The sequence below is a fragment of the Lates calcarifer genome, linkage group LG9 (assembly GCF_001640805.2).
Source record: "Lates calcarifer isolate ASB-BC8 linkage group LG9, TLL_Latcal_v3, whole genome shotgun sequence".
Lineage (NCBI taxonomy): Eukaryota > Metazoa > Chordata > Actinopteri > Centropomidae > Lates > Lates calcarifer.
The window spans coordinates 7368373-7388329 of record NC_066841.1 but is presented as its reverse complement, the minus strand read 5'-3'; the positions used below and the strand labels follow the sequence as shown (position 1 = coordinate 7388329).

Sequence of the window (19957 nt, the reverse complement as noted above, 5' to 3'; positions counted from 1 at the left end):
TTGGAAGGCTTGGAATACGGTTGTCACACAAGTTGCTGTTTTTCTCAGGCATGTGATGCTGTCACCAGTTAAGCAGTTAAGTAAATTAGTAGAAATGTTAATAATCTGATACTTAGGCGAATACTGAGGCTGGACATTTATGTCAGTCAATTTAACAGAGGGAACAAGCATCAATACAGAAATTAGCACTACCAGTGAGTTAATTTGTTTGGGAGGAGAAGTTAACAGTCTGCTTTCTCTGTTTTATTCCCCCAGGTCCTGTAAGCAGCTTGTCTGCCAAAAATCGCCCTGGTGGAGATTGTCAGACTGCTGTTAGGGTGCGAAAAAATGTACACAGGGGAGATTGTGTGATCACAACTGTTACGATGACTCAGCCTGCAGCAGAGTCCATGCAGCTCCCAGTGAAGTCCCCCACCTCCCACTGCCTGCCTCACTTCTGTTTAGGGGCACAGCATTGTCTGTAACTACTGGAGGGTCTTTGCTGTATAGGTAAATTACTGGAGCAGATCATGCACATACACACACAAAGACACACGCACTCTTGCATACATACACACACACACACACACACACACAGATATTGCTGCAAAGCACTGCAATACACTTTATTTATGCATGGAGCCCAAAAGCAAGATGAATCTCTGATCATAAACTTCACTGAGCCTCTGCATGCCGTACCTGCACAGATATACACAAGCACTCACCAGTCACACGAGAAAAGAATATGCATGTCAGCAACTGGGTGAAACTGACCTGCCAGGGTATCTGTGCTGCAGATGAGAGGGATGGTTTGTCTTTTATAGAATTAAAAGAGCAACCTGACAAAAAGCTATAATGGCTTTTCTTTCACTGATGACAATATTTCTTTCAAAAATTAAGGATATCTCTTTTCTGAATATGAACTGCTTGTGCTTTGAAAACCAATTGTAATGCTCGATCTTCCCTGTGGAAAGTCATTGTGACAAGATTATCTTATATATATTTGTATTTATTCAATACTGTAAACATCTTGTGGCACTTGCACAGACAATGCAATGTTCTTGTGGCATAGAAAGTTTTAATTTGTGCAAAAGAAACATGCCACACAAAACTACTGTCAGATTTAAGACATGTACAGACAGAAAAGAAAAATAAAAAGCAGAAAACTTTATAGTAAATATTAACAAAAAAAGGTAAAAGGGAAACTTCAAACCGAGCCTGCAGAACTTGACCAAGAACTGGACCAAGAAATCAAAATAATATGTTTATGATATTTCTACTAATTGTAACTATTTAAATTTTATTTACACAGGTTTTCCTGCTGTTCAGCATGTCACCTCTGTCATTCTGTTTGGATGGGATATTTATCATTGCAGGTCTTTTGAGGTCATGGCTGTAGTTCTGTTCTTCACCAGAAGGAGAGATGCTGTGTCACGGTTGTAAAAATCAGGACAACCCCCCCACCCCACCCCCCACTCTCTCTCTCCTGCAGTGAGGATAGCACAGCAAGTATGTTTTAACCATGTTTTTGCTCTATATAAATACAATGCAATGGTAAGCAAACTGAGATAAATCTTTTTTATAAATCTATATTTTGGGACTTTTGAACATAACTGTTAATGCCAAAGTCAGGACAAGACAAAAAGAAACATGCAGCTTTTTATAGCATATAATTTTGTGATCCTTCTTGTCTTTTCTTCCCTCCATCTTTAACCCTCACTCATTTCCCTCCCACACTCATTCCAACGGGTTCTCTCTGTCTCACTTCTTGCTGTTGCAGTGTAAGCCTATCGAGCCTGCATTGTCAGAGTTTGGGGAAAGCGCTTGCGTCAGAGCTCACTGTCCTAGTATAAAAGCACGGGGCTGCTGCAGCAGCAAGCAGTCGAGGCTTAAACCTGAGCCCTTCGTACACCTCCACACACACACACACACACATACACACACACATACAGAGGAGAGGGAGAGCAGCCTGTCCTCCCACCACTCAGCCATGAGTAGCCTCGGATATGACCCCTACTATTCCACCTCGTCGTATAGACGCTGGTATGCCGAGCCGTCCCCTCGTGTGGTGGTGACCAGAGGGAGGACCCACTCCATCTACTCCTCCCATGCCGCCCCTCTGTCCTCCTCCCGTCTGCAGTACTCCTCTCCCGGCCGAGTGCTGCTCTCCTCCTCCTCACCAGCTTCTTCCCTGGAGCTGGAGCTCAGCCAGGCAGCCCAGATCAGCTCCGAATTTCGTGCCGTACGCACCCAGGAGCGCAGCCAACTGCAGGAGCTCAATGACCGCTTTGCTGGATTCATCGAGAGGGTGCGTGAGCTGGAGCAACAGAACCGTGCTTTGGAGGCAGAGCTGATGCTGCTGAGGCAGAGGCACACTGAGCCGTCCCGCCTTAGAGCACTGTACGAGCAAGAGGCCCGTTCCCTGAGAGCTGCTATGGATGAGGCCAGGGCAGAACAACAGGCTGTCCTGGGCCAGAGAGAGCGACTGGAGCAAACCTTGAGTGCCCTGCAGGGTCGATATGAGGAGGAGGTGCTGGCTCGTGAAGAAGCTGAAGGCAAGCTGATGGAGGCACGTCGTGAGGCCGACCAGGCTGCCTTAGCTAAGGCTGAGCTGGAGAAGAGCGTTGAAACTATGCTGGAGGAGCTGGCCTTCCTCAAGAGGATTCATGAAGGTGAGGTGGCCGAGCTTCAGGCCCAAGTCCAGCTGGGTGTCCAGGTGGCTGTAGAGTCTGAGGCCGCCACTCCGGATCTCTCTGGGGCTCTCAGGGATATCCGGTCTCAGTATGAGAGGCTGGCAGCAAGGAACATGCAGGCAGCTGAGGAATGGTTCAGAGGGAAGGTGGGCTCCCTGACTGAAACTGTGGCCCAGCACAGTGATGCCGTGAGAAGCTCCAAGGACGAAGCAGGAGAGTACCGACGCCAGCTCCAGACCCGCCTGCTGGAGATTGATGCATGCAGAGGCCTCAATGAATCCCTGGAGAAGCAGCTGCACGAGATGGAGGAGAAGCAGAGCGCAGAGATAGCTGCTATGCAGGTCAGCAGTGGTGATGCAGGTGTATTCTACTATACTGTGTCATTAATTATTCAGATCTCTTGATTTTTATGATATAGCTATTTAAAACTATTACTTAAGGTTTTCATTTCATCATTTTGCATACTATATTCCCTTATGTCTTTGTGACTTAAAAAGACTTAACTTTGCACTCTATTTAGGACACCATTGCAGAGCTGGAGAGCGAGCTGAGGGGAACCAAACAGGAAATGGCACGCTACCTGAAGGAGTACCAGGACCTTCTGAATGTCAAGATGGCACTGGACATTGAGATTGCTGCATACAGGTGAGAGGCAACTGCAGTGAAATCAGACTGGATTCCTAAAAGTCAGAGGTCTTAATAGTGTTACCTTTAGCATGTTAAAGTGGTGAATAAATCCCTTATTATGAGGAAACATGTGGTTTTGGTCATTTGAGTAACATGTACATGAACATGTAAGTAAAGGTGTTGGTCAGAGTGCATTAGCAAATTCAAAATAAAGCTAGTAATTGTCATTTTATGTTGATGTTCGTGTTATTAAGACAGGATGGAAAACCAGTTATTTTGGTAGATACATTATGGGATAAAACCCTGTCCACTTTCTGGCCTTTCTGTCAGACACCATAGTGTTGAGTGCAAATAAATGGCCACTAACTGACAGATTTAAACACTATATTTTTAGAGACTTCCCATCTACTGTAGTATTAATTGCCTGTCTTTTCACCAACCTGTACAGGAAGCTGCTGGAAGGGGAGGAGTCTCGCTTTAGTGTTGGAGTGGCTGGGGGCGTGTCCTCTTTGTACAGCCACAGTTTGTCAGCGCCCTCCTTCGCCCGGCCAGTCCTCTCCAGCCTGAGCTCCGGCACCTCCTACCTGATGACATCACGCCTGCTCAGCTCAGTCAGCACCACCGAGGGGATCATCTCTGCCAGCCAGGCCCAGCAAGCAGAGGCTAGCCCACCTGCAGAGGAGGAGGAGGAGCAGGAGGCTGCAGAGGAGGAGGAGGTAAAGGAGGAAGAGGAGGCAGAGAAGGAGGAAGAGGGAGGAGAGGAGGAGACGGAGGAGAAAAAAGAGGGAGAAGAAGAGGAGAAGGAGGAAGAGGGAGGAGAAGAGGAGGGAGGAGAAGAAGAAGAGAAAGGAGATGAAGAGGAAGCTAAGGAAGGAGATGAAGAGGCTAAGGGGGAAGAGGAGGGTTAGTATATTGTTTTTTAACATATGCTGTAATTGCTCAAATAAACATCAATTAGTAACGTCATGATGACAATTAATAAACTCTCATCTATTGATACAGGTGGTGATGAGGAGGAGGAGCAAAAAGAGGAGGTGACAGAGGCTGCTGAAGAGGAGGCTGAGAAAGATGACAAAGGAGAAGCAGAGGAGGCTGAAGCAAAAGAAGAAGCACTAGAAGAGGAAAAAACAGGGGAAGCTGATGACAAAGAAGAGGATACAAAAGAGGAAGAAAAAGAGGAGAAGGAAGATGCAAAAAAGAGTGAGGAGAAAGAAGATAAAGCTGATGCCAAGAAAGAAGAAAAAGCAGACGACAAAGATGAGAAGACCGCTCCGAAAACAGATGACAAAGCTGAAGCCAAAAAGGAGAAAGATGAGGAAAAAGCAACCAAGCCTGAAGCTGCAGAGGAGAAGAGCACAAAGGATAAGAAGTAAGACAGCAGCCTCAGCAAACTGCAGTGAAAACTGTACACATACCAACCACAGCTTGAGTAGAGGCATCAACGCTACCCTCTCAAATCCGCTTGTTAACATGGTGCTCGATAAAACAGTCCAACAGCCATTTAAAGCAACAAATCAAGGTTAACTGCTTGCCAATATCCAGAGTAGTCCATAAAGGTCTGTTTGCACACTTCCCTAATGAGTGTAATGCAGTATGTGTAATTGCTGAAAAAGAGTGTGTGTGAGTTTGTGGTGGTTAAATAAAAACTTCTTAAAGCCATGTGTGTCCTTGATTTTGAATGCCACAATGCATGCACAAGTCACTGATCTGCAGTGTAGCTGTAGTGTGAAAGCCTGCAGGCCTTTGGACACCTGATGCTCTACACTCACCTCAACAGTGGTTGAGAGAGGTGAGAATATGTGAATCCCAGCTGACAAGTACAGTGACTTTCCTGTCACAACATTCCCTCTTAGATATACTGCTATCCCAGTATTTATTATATAGCCTCCTGTGGTTAAGATCTGCTGTACAAGATTTGTTTATGTAAGAAGAAATAACAGCACCTCATTCCTATAAATACTCTCTTGCCCTGCACTCTTAATTCAGAATAATGGAGGGCTGTGCTGCTACAACTGTACTTGATCAGGTATGACCTGTAGCTTATGCTAGCAATGTTAGCTAATGTTAGCAAACTAAAGATAGACATTACTGCGTAGTTAATTTTATGATTCTTTTCTATTTGTGCCTCTGTTACGCTCCATTTTAGCATGTCATGATGATGTTATCACTAAGTTAAAACACGAGTTAAACACATATGTCCCTCACCAGGAGATATGTTTGTTGTTTTCTGCTTCTCAGATGATGTTTAAAACTGACCAAGGGAAATTCGATTCATTTCATCTAAAGGCGACAGAGGCCGCTGTTGTTCAGCACATTATGGTCCTGAGATTGTGAAAAGTATCAACGGTGGTGCAGAGGAACCAGATATATCGTCATTTTTTAACTGACACGGATTCTCCATACCAGAATCTGGCGTCTACATTACCCACAATGCATCTCACTCGTTGATTCAGGTGTGTAGCAGCTAATGTAGCTTCGAGCCTTCAGCTTCAGGTGCACAGGGGCAGACACGGAGGTCTGGTAAGAACACCAACACTTTATAACTCCACACCCACAGGTTCCTTCATTATCAAACTTATTGTCTTAAGCTCCAGCCGTTTATCAGAGTCCACACAGCTTCTACGGGAACCACGAAAAACTCCGTACGATATTTTAGCATGTTGTAGTACTCGTGTAAAATTCCCTTCAAATGCGAAAATCGGTTTGGTTTGACTTTTGTGTAACAGCGACCACTGTGGTCACAAGTGGCAATGGCAGTAAAATTGCATATATCCAGCATAGTGGAACAGTTAAGAGCAATGTCCGCAACTCAACTAAATTTCAGCAGTATTCATTTATATTTGCAAACATCAACCACTATGAGCTAATAGTCTTACCAGACAAAGTAAGGCGAGTAGCATCAGCACAAACTTTGATTTGAGTAAGTGTGCGTTTTACTGCTTATGAATTCAAAGCAGTAAAGATTGTGTTTTTTAGATACATATTTTTAGCTACACATACTCTCACTTTGAAAGTAACATGGATGAAAGATGGAGCAGAGGACAGCCCAGTTATCATACAAAATTCCCCAGGTGTGCTTGATTTCTGCCATAAAAGAGGTACTGGAACTTAAAACACGTTTTGAGTGTCAGGTGGCCAAGCTCCCATAAAAACATCTTTATGTTGGTATTTTAATGTGTCTAAGCTGATACGCAATGATAGATTATCAAGTGAAGGCACATATTCATGCCATAGCTGCAAGTCAGCCCCACCATTAGAGTATACTTGCATGTTCTTAGAAATTATGATGATAGACAGTGATCACATAAATGTGTTCTGTTTTTCATTATCCCATTATCCCATTAATATGTGCAATATAAAAAATGGATCCCACTGAAAGTAATGATATCTTGTTTTTTTTTTTTTATGACTCTAGTTACTGTTTTGACTGAGAGACTTTTAGTATCAGTTTACATTCTGTTTCACAAGCACAACATCTATTATCTTCCCTAATGTAATTTTTTTTTTTTTTTTTAAGCCATCCAGGCACAAACATGATCCTCTGACACCTGGCATCACCCAGCAGCTGCTCTACTATTTTATTTCCTTGAGTAGACATTAACTGTAGGCAGTGTGCAGCAGCAGGATCTTTGCATCAAGCATGCAACATACAGTCCTCGTGGCAGGTTTAAAAAACAAATTGTATCTTTAGACTGTGATGTTGTACTATTTCTCTCAGCCTCTCAACAATAACAACTACCAGCATTCTCCAGCTTTATGTTGCTGTTGACAAAAAACAAAACAAAGCCAAGTATTTAAAACTTCTTGGCAAACTAGTTCAGCAGCACATGAATCACATCTAAAGCTGAAAGAAATGTCTTCCAGCAATATATTAACAGATAAGCAGATAAATAAATCTTGTCCATCCTTTCAGCATGGTCAGTCAAATCTTATCACGCTGATTTTTCCAAGATTAAACATCCACTAAAAATGCCATTAAAAATGACTAATGGTATTTAATTAAAGGAGATACAAGAACTTTCTAAATTAGATTAGATAAGGCACATCCTTGGTTGATAACTTTATTTTTTCAAATTGATGTTATGGCAAAATTGTCAGATTGTGAGCTGCTTTGATTATAAATACCATTCTTCTGTTTTTTTCTCTGGCTATTCATATCATTAATCTAAATGACCTTAAATATCAAGGTCATCTGGGGAAGGGCCAAAGAAAGCTCTTTAATGTTACATGTATTATGCATTTTTTAAATGTATTTGATATTTAATTTAATTTAATTATTTAATATTCATGGCAGCTGTCTGTTCAAGGTGACATCAGTAAGCTGTTGTAATTAAACTGTTTTAATGAATGTTAGTTCAAATAGCTGATCATACAAATCTTACATAAGATATAATTCAAATTCACTTAAAGTCATTCATTTCACAGTCAGGCTTTACAATAGTAAAGCTCTTTGCTGCTAAGTTTCTTTAAACTGCTGCTGACTACTTGAAATAGTGGATACCTTTGCATGCAATTGTAAAGTGTATCTTAGTAGAATAATAAAACATGACAAGAAACAACTTTTTTTGTTCATTATGACATTTATTGAGCAAATGCTGCTGGGAAATCGTTCATGATGAGTAAAGTCATGGGATTGCAAACAGTAGCACCTCATTTATTTCTGTATTTAAATTCAAGTCCATCCTATGCATACAAGAATGCATGTATCTGCGCATTTACAGTGTTTTTTTCAGTTGCACTCAGGTAAACATAACAGACACTGATAAAAAGCATGTTTAAGGCTAAGAGTTTCTTCAGGTTTGTTAAGCTTTAGTTTGCTTCAGTTACTGAATGTAATATGGTCTTGTGTTTATCATATCACTGCCTGTCTCTTTCATCACTGTACGTTGTGTATTTATTGTTAGTTTCTTTTTGGCTCAGTTGGTATCTTCACATGTCAAGTAAGGCTTCTTCAGTAGAGCAGATGTCTACATCGAGGACCCTCCCTCCTGCCTGTCCCCACCCTTTTTACTTAAAACTCAAAAATCTTCTTTAACTTTAATGATATTTCTCTCACTCTCCCACCCACATTGCATTTATTCCTTTTACATATTTACTCTTTTTACAGTGTATTTCTACCATACATACAGATAAGAGAGGAAAGTACTCCCCTCCCCTGAGCTAGCATGCAGAGACCCCCCTCCCTCCCACCCATGAGCACGCCCATGAACTGCAGACAGGAAAATAAGAGGATAAAATGTCTCAGTTACTTGCTCCTGACCGCGTCTGCAGCGAAGCCCATTTAAAGCTTTCACTCAACATGCATTTTTGAAATTTGTAGCATTTAAGTTTTGGCTTCTCTCTATGATTTTGTTTTGTATGTTTGAGAGTGGTTATCTTTATTACATCGCTCTAGCTGTATGATTTTCTTTGTTATGTTAGTTCTGGATTGATTGCTTGTCTTCGTGTCCTCTCCTCTGGCCCCCCCCCTTGCACCTCCTTGTCCGACAGATCGCGCCGGTCTGGAGTCTGCTCAGTCGCCCTCTGTCACCTGCTTGATGGACTGGGTGGAGTGCTTCTCCGTCTTCTTGGTGGAGACCAGCTTCTCCTGCAGCATCTCCTCCACCTCCTTCACTGTCTCGGTCACAGTAACAGACTTGGTGACGTGCTTGGATCCATCCTCTCCAGTGGTGATGGTCTCCACAGTCTTGGTGATCACCACTTTCTGGCTGCCATCTTCCTTCACGGGGCTCTCGTCCACACCGTTAGCGATCACGTCAGTTTCTTTCCCCTCATCCTTCTTCTCTTTCTCCTCAGGGCTGCTCTTGTCTATATCGCCATTCATGGCAACATCCTTCTTTTCTACCTTCTTGTCATCTGTCACGTCACTCTTCTCTGATTTCTCTTCAGCAGCCTTAGGAGCTTCAGGCTTGGCGGTCTCGGTCTTTGGGGATTCAGCTTTTGGAGATTTGGATTTCGGGGATTCTGACTTTGGGGACTCGGCTTTTGGGGAGCCAGGTTTGGGGGATCCAGCTTTTGGTGAGCCCTCCTTGGGTGAGCCCTCCTTGGGTGAGCCTTCCTTGGGAGACTCAGGCTTAGGTGATGCAGGCTTGGGAGATTCAGATTTAGGAGATGCAGGTTTGGGAGATTCAGATTTAGGAGATGCAGGTTTGGGAGATTCAGACTTAGGAGACTCAGGTTTAGGTGATTCAGACTTGGGGGATCCAGGCTTTGGGGATTCAGGTTTTGATGCCTCTGTTTTGGCAGCCTCCTCCTTCTTGGCCTCTGGCTTTGCAGCTTCTGTCTTGGCTACCTCTTTTTCTGATTTGTCATCTGCTTTCTCATCTTTTCCCTTCTTCTCATCTTCCTTTTTGGCTTTGTCTTCCTCCTCTTTTTCCTCTACCTCATCGCTCTTGGCTGCCTTGTCAGTGCCTGCATCTTCTTCCTGATCGCCTCCCTCCTCCTCAGCACCAGCTTCCTCCACTGCTTCCTCCTCTCCTGCGCTGCCCTCTTTGTCTCCGGCCTTCTCTTTGTCAGGAGAGGCCTTAGACTCTGGGGCTTTGGAGCACAGCACCGTCTCCTCAACTTCCTCCTCCTCTTCTCCTCCCTCTTCTCCTTCATCACCTCCCTCTGCATCATCCCCCTTTTCTCCCTCGCCCTCACCCTCTTCCTCACCCTCTTCCTCCTTCTCTCCCTCCTCGCCACCTTCTCCCTCGCCCTCTTCTTCCTCATCTCCGCCCTTTCCCTCCTCCTCCTCCTCTTCCTCCTCCTCCTTAGCGGGTGTGCTGGAGCTTACTTTGGCCTCAGTGGCGGCTACAGCTTCCTCCTCGTCTCCTCCTTCCTCTCCTTCTCCCTCTTCCCCCTCACCCTCTGCCTCCTCACCCTCTTTTCCCTCCTCCTCCTCTCCACCCTCTCCGAGTGTGGCAGACAGCTCCTGTGCTATCTCAGCCAGGGCCTCGTCAATGTCAGCCTTGTCATCCTCCACCCTCGTCTCCTCGATGATCTCCTCCACAAACTTGTGCTGCACCTTAAGCTTGGGAGTTTCGGATTTAGGCTTAGAGATTTTGGTGGTGACCGTCTGGCGGTAAGGGAAAGTGCTGAAGTGGGTCTCCTCACCCTCAAGGAGTTTCCTGGTGGGGAAACAAATGTATACAGAATACATTTAAAGCCCACTTTTGATACAGGGAAAAAATATCTAAACTACTTCCCACATGTCATCTGTACATCAGTATATACCTGTATGCAGCAATCTCAATGTCCAAGGCCATCTTGACATTGAGGAGGTCCTGGTACTCACGCAGGTGACGAGCCATCTCCCATTTGGTGCTCTTGAGCTCATTATCCAGCTGGTGAATTGTCTCCTGAGAAAACACAGAGCCGAGACAATACAAGGTTGATTAAGCACAACAAAACTGTATGCAGGACAAAGCTGTATTCTCTTTTGTGTGTGCACATTTGTGCATGGAGACTCGAGGCAAGAATTTTGCAGACTTTCAAAACCTTTTTTCCACTCGACCTTGCCTCAGCGAACCTCCTGCCATGTACGTTCCTCCTTCTTTTATTGTAAACTATGAAGTTTCTGTTCACCAAGAGCTGCTGTTTTAACATATTCTGACGCAATACAGTATTCTAGAGATGTTTTCAAGGGCAGCCTGCGCACTTGTTCAATACACCCCCGCCCCCCCCCGCCCCAAAATCTCGGTGGTGCGATGCAAGGACAGAGCCAATGAAGGCATCGACCCATGCCTCTGACTCAGCAAGACAGAGAGAGAGAGAGAGAGAGGGAGAGAGGGAGGGAGGGAGGGAGAGAGAGAGTCTGCTGCAGTGTCTCCCTTTAACCATTTCTAACACTCGTAAATCTCTAAAGCTTTTATAGAAAGTGAGCGCTGATTACTTGTAAGAGAAATGGAGCGCTCGTAGCAACCATAACGCAGCAACAGTTTCAAGAGTCCCTCAGTCATGATATAGAAAGATTATATTTTGCAAATAAAAACTGCGTCATTACGATAGAAAATGTGAAATTTTGAGCAAATTGACTCAATGTCTCCATCATCTTTGTGTCAACACAACCCCCCATTTTTAAGTTTTAAACACAAAACATTAATATTAACAAGCATCTTATCTAATGATGAAAAGTCTGTTTGAATTATAGTCTATATCAGCTCTTTACGCACGGCTGTGTTGCAGCTGTTTCCCTACCTGCAGGCTGGCCAGGTCGCTGTTGTGGCGGTCCTCGATGTCATTCAGCTGCCTCTCCAGCGAGTCTCTTGTCCCGCGGACGGACTCCAGCTCCACCGTCTTGGTCTGCAGCTGGCGGCGGTAGTCGGCTATCTCATCACGGGCGGACTTTATGGCGTCCTTGTTCTGCTCCGCAGCCTCGGTGAGCTTGGCGTAGCGGCACATGAACCAGTTCTCCACCTGCTGCAGGTTCTGGTTGGAGTGACCCTCCAGCTCAGTGCGGATCTCCCGGAGAGCCTCGGTGATGTCTGTCTTCTGGAGGTCTTTCCTCTCCACGGTCACCTGAGACGCCTGAATCTGGGCGATGAGGTCGCTCACCTCTTCCTCGTGGTTGTTGCGGATGAAGGCGATCTCATCCTGCAGCGACTGAACTTTTTTCTCCAACTCAGACTTCACCAACTCCGAGTCGCCCATGTCTTTCTTCAGGACACGGATGATGGCCTCTGTCTCCTCCCGGATGCGAGCCTCTTCATCAAAGCGGTCCCTGAGCCGCTGGATGTCCTCCTCGATATGGTCGGTGTCGAGCTGAATTTGCGCCTTGTCATGGTGGATTTGCTCCAGCACCGAACGCAGCTCCTGCAGCTCCTGGTCATAGAGGTCTCCCAGCTGGGAGCGAGACACCTGCTTCTGCCGCAGTGCCTGGATCTCCGCCTCGATCTGCTTGTTCTGCTGCTCCAGGTAGTGCACCTTGTCAATGTAAACAGCAAACCGGTCGTTGAGCCCTTGAAGTTGCTCTTTCTCGTTAGATCGCTTGTAGTCTCCGTTCAGGATGGAGGTTTGACTATAATCAACGCTGTCGGCGGAGCTCAGCACCGTTGAGCTGTAAGCTCGGGTTACCGGCATATTCACGCTCCTCTTGTAGGATGTGGTCATGGTGGAGCCGGGGCTTGCCCGGGACCAAGACTGGGAGCGAAAACCACTGGAGGGGGTGCCGGCGGAGCGGCTGTAGCCGTAGCTGGTCGTTCTAGTATCCATAACTCTCCGGAAGGGGCTCCCTAACGTGTCCACCGGGTAACTCATCCGGTCAGACTACCGTAGGGGATGTGCGCAGGAATGAAGGGGACGGTGCAGGAGGTGGAGGTGTATGCGTGTTATGTATGTGTGCAGGTGAGGGGTATGTGGCTCTCACAGCGACTGAGACTCCCTCTGTCTGCTCCTTATATATCCGAGGCTCTGTCGCTAACAAGGCAAGTCCAAGCACTTTTGTTTCGTCCATTGATGGGAGGGAGGGGAGGGCGCATCCCCCTCAGGCTGTCTGCTAATGGTCCGAGGTCCCGTTCACTCTGAACCACGTGGGCTGGAGGAGCAATGTGGGTTATTTTGAATAAGCATAGATAGATAGATAGATTAGATAGATAGATAGATTAGATAGATAGATAGATAGATAGATAATCACCATCATGAAAAATATTACTTTGACATGAGTGATCAGTCATTGTTGAATTGCTCCTTTAATTTCAGCACCATGGACAGCAACCAGCAAAAGCACAGTTGGTTGTTTCCTGGGCTGAAAAACTCCCTGTGATAGAATGACAGCAGCTTCTCATTGCTTATCGAAGTGACTTGTTAATGCTTCAACTTACACAACAATACATGTCAGGAAGTGATCCGCAGCTTGTTTGTACTTGTTTGTCAATGTATGTGTCTCTGCTTAACCATCCAAGTGTGTGCATGGAAGTTGTGTTAGCAGGATGTACTACATGACTAGTTAATTCATTTATTTCTTCATTTACGTTCTGACATTCAAAGTGAAAAAAGAAAAAGTGAATATGTGATGGCCCCTGCCCAGCCTGACAGTGTGTGTGTGTGTGGTGTGTGTGTGTGTGTGTGTGTGTGCGCTTCTTTCTTAGATGTCAGAGGGGCTTGGTTGTGAGTTCCACTGACTTTTGAGCAACAGAAAAATTGCATTTTTGCAAATTTTATTGCAAATGGAACATGACACATTTAAACAGTGTGAATTGGAAGTAGAGGGGATTCACCAGCAAATTAAAAAAGCTAAGTTAGATTTGGAGGTATATCATTTATCTTTGAGTCAGGACAGTGAGCTTTCCAGTGGGGACCAGGCTGATCAAGAGCCAAAGTCTGCTGTGCGTCCATTTTTCTGTTAATGATTTGTGCTTGTTGCTTCAGTTTAATGAAAAGGATCCAGATGCTTAATTCGTGTTGTTTGAGTCAGTCAGTAAAGCTAGAAACTGCTGCAATGCTGAGTCCCACCAAACCACCAGATACTTTGTAAAACTCAGCTAATAATTGTATGTCTAGAAACTAGTTTAGTTGTAGTTAGTTATTAATTTTAGATAACACCAGTAAAATCTGAAACTATGAAGAGGGTAGTTTGTACAGTCTGCATGTTGAAGTTTTCACCTGCATTGTAATAGTCTGACATTTTATAATATATTCTCTTATATGAAGGGAACATTTGTAGATACATGCATATTTAATAAAATGTATGTAGTCCTCCTGAGTAATACAGACACACACTTTTCCTTTGGGAGAGTATTTCTAGGGCTATCTGTAGAATCCTCACCATAGTAGGTGCAAAGCCACATGGGATTTGTGAGTTATCCATCTATTCGCTGAGACATTTCTCCCGAACAGTGAGCAGCGTCAGTGTGGGCTGCCGGTCTGGTGGCTTGGCACTCACCGACAGGCTATTGATCTCCTATCAATCTTGGTGCTTCACTCTAATCTCGGGTCACTCCGGTCAATGCAAACCGATTTCCAATCATTGGAGGTAATGCACCAAAAACGGCTGCATCAGTGCTTTCTGAGGATCCATTACTTAATGTCTTTAATTCTGTCAAAACCATCAAATTATCTACAGGTGCAGTTATATCATAAGTCCTACAACCTGAGTCGGTTTTCAGGTGATTTTTCAGTCTCTCAAGTGGATGTTCATGCACTCTGAGCTAAATTCCTGAAAAATATAAATCAGTAGAGATACCTGCGAATATCTTAGAATTGATGTCAAGTTATCACCTGTAAAAGTCTGCTTGTTATGGATCTAGGATGTGAGCAGAAAACGTAACTGCTTTTCAACACGAAATTAGACTTTCTCCATAAATCACCTGTCTACATTTCCTTGTCTCCCCCTTCATTGGCTTTCCACTGCAAGCTTTAGTCAAGCAGACCTAATGCATCAAGCATGGCCAATTTTAGATTGCTCCAGAGACAGAAAGGCAGACAGAGAGAAATGGGGAGAGAGAGAGAGAGAGAGAGAGACAGAGAGGGAGGGAGACATGGTCACAATGACTTTCTCCTCCTGTGTGTGCATGTCTGCCTATTTTAAGCACTAATATGTATTGTAAATGATAATACACTCCCGGAGCCGCACCCACAGTCTCCTCACTTGCTGACGTTAACAGTGTCCTTGACTACTGCCCCATGTCTTTCTCCGTTCAGGCCCCTGTGCTGGCTGCAGGGTCTCAGATGAACGTATTTCATTGTTGGGCTGTTCACTCTGAGCCTGGAGGTGCTTTCAAATGCCCTACGAGGGCGGCGGTGGTGTGATGTACGCGGCAGAACGAGGGTGTGTGGGATGGGCTAAAAGGGGGGAGTCATTCAACATCAGTTCTGGGCTCCAGTACATACTGCAGAAGGGTTGGAGTGTTTTCAAATGGCACTGCAGCAGAAACAGACTCTGGCAGCCAGACGAGCCCATCCCAGTGAGCTCCCAGTCTGTCCCAGCCTTCAACCTGCAGAGACCAGTGCACAGAGTTAGAAAGAGTGCAATGAGGTCAAGGCAGGGGCATCTATAGGTGACATACTGCAGAGGCATGTTGTTATATTTGCTGATACAGAGACTACAAGGACAGTGTGACCTTTTATTCAGCTGATACATTGTTAAGTAGCACATATAAGTAGCAGTGTTGCCATTTTTTTGTAATAAGGATAAAAAAACATTAATATGACATATATGTTATATATATATATATATATATATGTGTGTGTGTGTGTGTGTGTGTGTGTATAGATAGATAGATAGATAGATAGATAGATAGAGTCCAACTTTAAAATTAGTTAGTTTTTCTATAAAATTGTTACGGGGAAATAGTTAAATCTTTCTTTGGTTTGAAAATTGAATTCACATCTATTGAGTCCATACTGCAATTATAACTCATCGTGTAAAATTTGAAACTGTAGAATATAAACTCCCACCAGGTTGCTAAAACTCCCAAATTCCCATTAAAAAGGTGGAGGACATGACTTTTTGTGCCCTCAATAGGATCCATTGACCTAAATAGTATTTCTGCCCATTTAAAGCAAAACTTTGTAAACTTTTCTAACCAGCTGTCTCTGATGACAAATGACAATTATAGGATAATGGTAAATGCTCCAGCATATAGTGTAACTCTAGCTCAGTACTCTAGATTGACTTAGCTATGTCATTTACACAGTATTAATAATAACTTGAGTGAACATTTGCCACCATAAGCTACTGACACCAGACCAAATAAGGATGTAGCAGCAAACTACTTTTTAATGTTGTTACTTAGTGTGAGCACATTTTGTTATATGCATTTGTTCAAGTTAAGTTTTGAATGCCATACTATTATTTGTAATGGAATGTTGTGGTATTCATCTTTGGTAAAGGATCTGAACACTTCCTCCACAGCTGATGTGTTGTGTCATTCAACAAACATGTCTGACCGTTACACTTCTGTCCCTGACATATTCATGAGGAGAAACAGACAATGTCATGAGCCAGTGGAGAGGAAGAATGACATTGAGATAGAGAGGGAAGCAAACGCAGGGAACTTAATTAAGATTTACGTTGATGATGCTCAGGCTGCTGCTGCAGCAGAACCTCACAGGCCTACAACTTGTGTGTCTGTGTGTGTATGTCTGGGCTGGGCTTGGCTGGACTGTGTGAGGCCAGAAGATTAATGATCCATGTCATGGGTGGTGTCAATATTGTGATTGCTACACATTGTTTTCACATGCTGTACATAAGAAATTTTAGTTGACACAAAAACAATATTGTTTGGCCAATATATGTGAACACCCAGATATTGCAACCATATGTGATTGTTGAACATGTCATTATAAAAACATGGGCTTTAATATACTGCTGGAACAGCCTACACTCTACTTTGGAGGCTTTCCACAAGATTTTGGAACCTGGCTGCAGAGAGTTGTTCCCAATAAGTCACAGAAGCATTGAAAAGTTCCAGCACCGATGTTGGCTAATAAGGCTTGGCTCTCAGTGGGCACTCCAGTTCATCCTAATAGTGTTGGATGGGGACAAGGTAAGGACTCTGTCCAGACCAAACTGGGGAAACCATTGTTTGTGGACTTCAGTTTATGTTCAGGGAAATTGTCATGTTGAAACAGGAAAGAGTCTTCCCTAAACTGTTGCCACAAAGTTGGAAGCATTCTTAAAGCATTTTTAAACTGGAAATAAGTGGCTAAGAATCACCCCAGAGCAAAAGTAACTGTCCACATGCTTTTGGCCATATATTGAACACCATAGTGTTAGTAAATCTCTCTCTCTCTCTCTCTCTCTGTCTCTCTCTCTCTCTCTCTCTCTCTCTCTCTCTGTGTGTGTGTGTGTGTGTGTGTGTGTGTGTGTGTGAGAAACCAAGTGTGAAGAAGACATAGAGGACGGTTTTGGGTGAATGCAGGTGGCCAGACAGAATGACTTCACACATACACAGCCATAAATACTGAACTCGCTCCTTCTGCCTTTCTTTCTAATACACCCTATTCTTTCCTTGTGTTCCCAGCTTCTTTCCTCCCTCTCTCTTTCTCCCTCCTGTCTCCCCTCTCTCTCTCTCCCTCCCTCACTCTGTCTGGCTCCCACCCTCACAGTCACCATAACCACTGTCTTCTCTCGCTCTCTGTGATAACATTGTTGCTTTTCCACTCTATACAACTCTAGCATCCATCTGCTACGTCTGGCATTTTAACCACAAGCACATGTCATGGAGATGTCCTTCACAGGATACGCTATATGAACAAGGTGGATAGCAAGGTCATATCTATGTCCTGATGCACCATTACACCTGAGGCAATGCATGCTTCCATGTATAATGATGTATTACAGAATGATAGCATAAAGTTGACATAAAATGTGTTTCATTAAGATGTGTTTGGGACATCTTACTACATCACACACTTTCCCCCATTTGCATCAGTGTGCATGTGTTTGTGCATGTGTGTGCACTTCAGAGACTAGCCAGTGGAGGATTTACATTATTGCATGTTCAGCTCACCATTTGAGCTTTGTTGTATATTGATTAACATTTTTCCCAGAGGTTTTTCAGAGCCACACTTATGCATGCATTGGCCAAAAAGTCACTATCAATATCCTGTCAATATGTAAATATTGATCATAAAGATACAAATAATGGAATCTAAGAATAGTGTATTGGTGAGATTACTGTAATTCTTTCCTTTAACAGCTTAAACCTCACAACCCTGTTAAAAGTCACAGAACTTTATTTTAATTTCTACTTGGAATCCTAAAGTTTCGAAAGATACCAAGTATGTCAGGCTGAACTTAGGAAGAGTTTGTGTAAAGTTATGTTCAAGACTTGTAGAATCTGACCATTTGATGTCATGAGTCATGGCTTTCACCCAGTAAAAACACTGTATTGCTGAGGTAGGTTTTATTCCATATGTATGAATCCAATGAAAAGACCCAAAACAACAGTGCACTTATACTTTACGACTTCCTGACCTTATCTGTGCTACTCAACCTGAAGTCCATTCATTATTACTGAAGAAAAATGGACACACACACACACACACATATATATGTGTTTGTGTGTGTGTGTGTGTGTGTGTGTGTGTGTGTATATACATATATATATATATATATATATAGTTTCATTTTGGAACAAGGCTCATTTCCTAAAACAGCTATGCATAGTAGTTCCAAGCAAACAATACTTAAATGGCAGTAAACAGTGCATTATTTGAGTCTGTCTCCAGCTGTTGATTAATAGTGTTATTGAGTATTTATGGCAGCAGGGTGGTGTATGTGACACTGACGTAAGATAAACTACAGTGCCCATGTTCATCCTAATGAAGGAACACATCAGCGAGTGCAATGGTGTTGTAAACTGATGTGTTTTAAAATCGTTTTTGGTCAACAATGGAGGTTTTGCTACAAAGATACCATTTATTATTCAGTTGTCGTTCTTAGATTTTGTGTTTTAATGGAAATGATTTATTCTATTGTCTTATTTAAGAGACAATGGAATAAGCTGATTTTACCAATCTTGAAGCTATATAAGGGGAAACAAAAGGGCTTATCATATCAAGGGCTTAAATCATCTAAATACACTTGGAAGGATGAATGTAATTTTTAGTGAATTACTAGTTTTTCCATATGGAACTTTATACTTCTACTTTATTATATTTCAGAGAGAAATATTGTACTTTTTACTGCATTACATTTATCTGACAGCTATTGTTACTTTGTAAAGTAAGTAATTTTATGTAGGTAATATATAACCAGCCTCTAAAATGATGATTTGTTATAGACTGAAGTTCTCAACAGTGTAAGTAGTTGTAAAATGAACTATTTGTCTTATAGATTTCTCTACCAGAAAGTGCAACAATCCACAATTGAAGTAAAAGCAAACAATGAATCAGTATCAGATACTACATAACAAAAAATGAAAAATGTTAATGACAAACTGAGTCATCACTTATTGATGAAACAATCCTACATTTGTGATGGCGCTTAAGACTTCAGACAGCAGTGTTCTGCAAAGGTCAAAGCTCTGTTGGCTCTGAAGATGGATGGGTGAGAGGTGTAAGGTTAAGAGGATCAGATGGTGAGGTAAGCAGGGTGTGACAGGCTGTAGATGGCTGTATGGGGTGATGTTAGTGGGAGGTCTGGAGGGAGTGATGATATCATGTATAGTGGCAGGGCAGAGAAAGAGCAACAAGAGTGGAAGGGGGAGGGGTGGGGGGTTGCATAGGAGGCAAGAGAGGGAGGGGTTGCAGTCGGATCTGCAGTTTATCTGCAATGCATCAGTAGCTCTCTCTCTCTCTCTCTCTCTCTCTTTTCCTCTCAGTGTGTGTAGGTCGGGCAGATGCAACGTCTTTTCTTGTAGGTTATCCTCTGTGGACAGTTAAGTAGCCACAGAAATAAAACTGCTTCCACATTCTCCTCACACATGGAAAAAGGCTAGCAAAAATCAGAGAAGCAGTTATGTCACGTCACACACACACATGCACACATCCACTGCAACAAATACACACAGACACTCACACACAAAAGATGCCATCTGATTGGACTTGTATGGAGCCGGGCAGGGTATCAATTTGTCCTTAGCAGTTGGTCATTTGTACATTCCGCACTCAGTAAGTCTAATTTATGTGCACAAGTTGATAATGGGAATAACTGGGAAAACAAAACCTTGGTTGAGGATTCACAAACAAACAAATCACTTGCTCTTCTGTTAAGTTTAGAAATGCGACCTGAA

The 19957-nt window shown here is 43.5% G+C and overlaps 2 protein-coding genes across 2 annotated transcripts; one reads left to right on the top strand and one right to left on the bottom strand.

The window, feature by feature from the left end:
- The first annotated feature begins 1843 nt into the window (after positions 1–1843).
- Positions 1844–4958, top strand: nefla (neurofilament light chain a). Its single transcript, XM_051072849.1, has 4 exons — positions 1844–3013; positions 3193–3317; positions 3748–4202; positions 4302–4958. The coding sequence occupies exons 1-4, from the start codon at positions 1970–1972 to the stop codon at positions 4670–4672; spliced, it is 1995 nt and encodes a 664-aa protein (XP_050928806.1). The 5' UTR covers positions 1844–1969; the 3' UTR covers positions 4673–4958.
- A 2900-nt stretch (positions 4959–7858) lies between these two features.
- nefma (neurofilament medium chain a) lies at positions 7859–12699 on the bottom strand. Its single transcript, XM_018680664.2, has 3 exons — positions 11478–12699; positions 10515–10639; positions 7859–10408 (listed from the first exon to the last, which is right to left on the bottom strand). The coding sequence occupies exons 1-3, from the start codon at positions 12534–12536 to the stop codon at positions 8812–8814; spliced, it is 2781 nt and encodes a 926-aa protein (XP_018536180.1). The 5' UTR covers positions 12537–12699; the 3' UTR covers positions 7859–8811.
- Positions 12700–19957: the final 7258 nt, after the last annotated feature.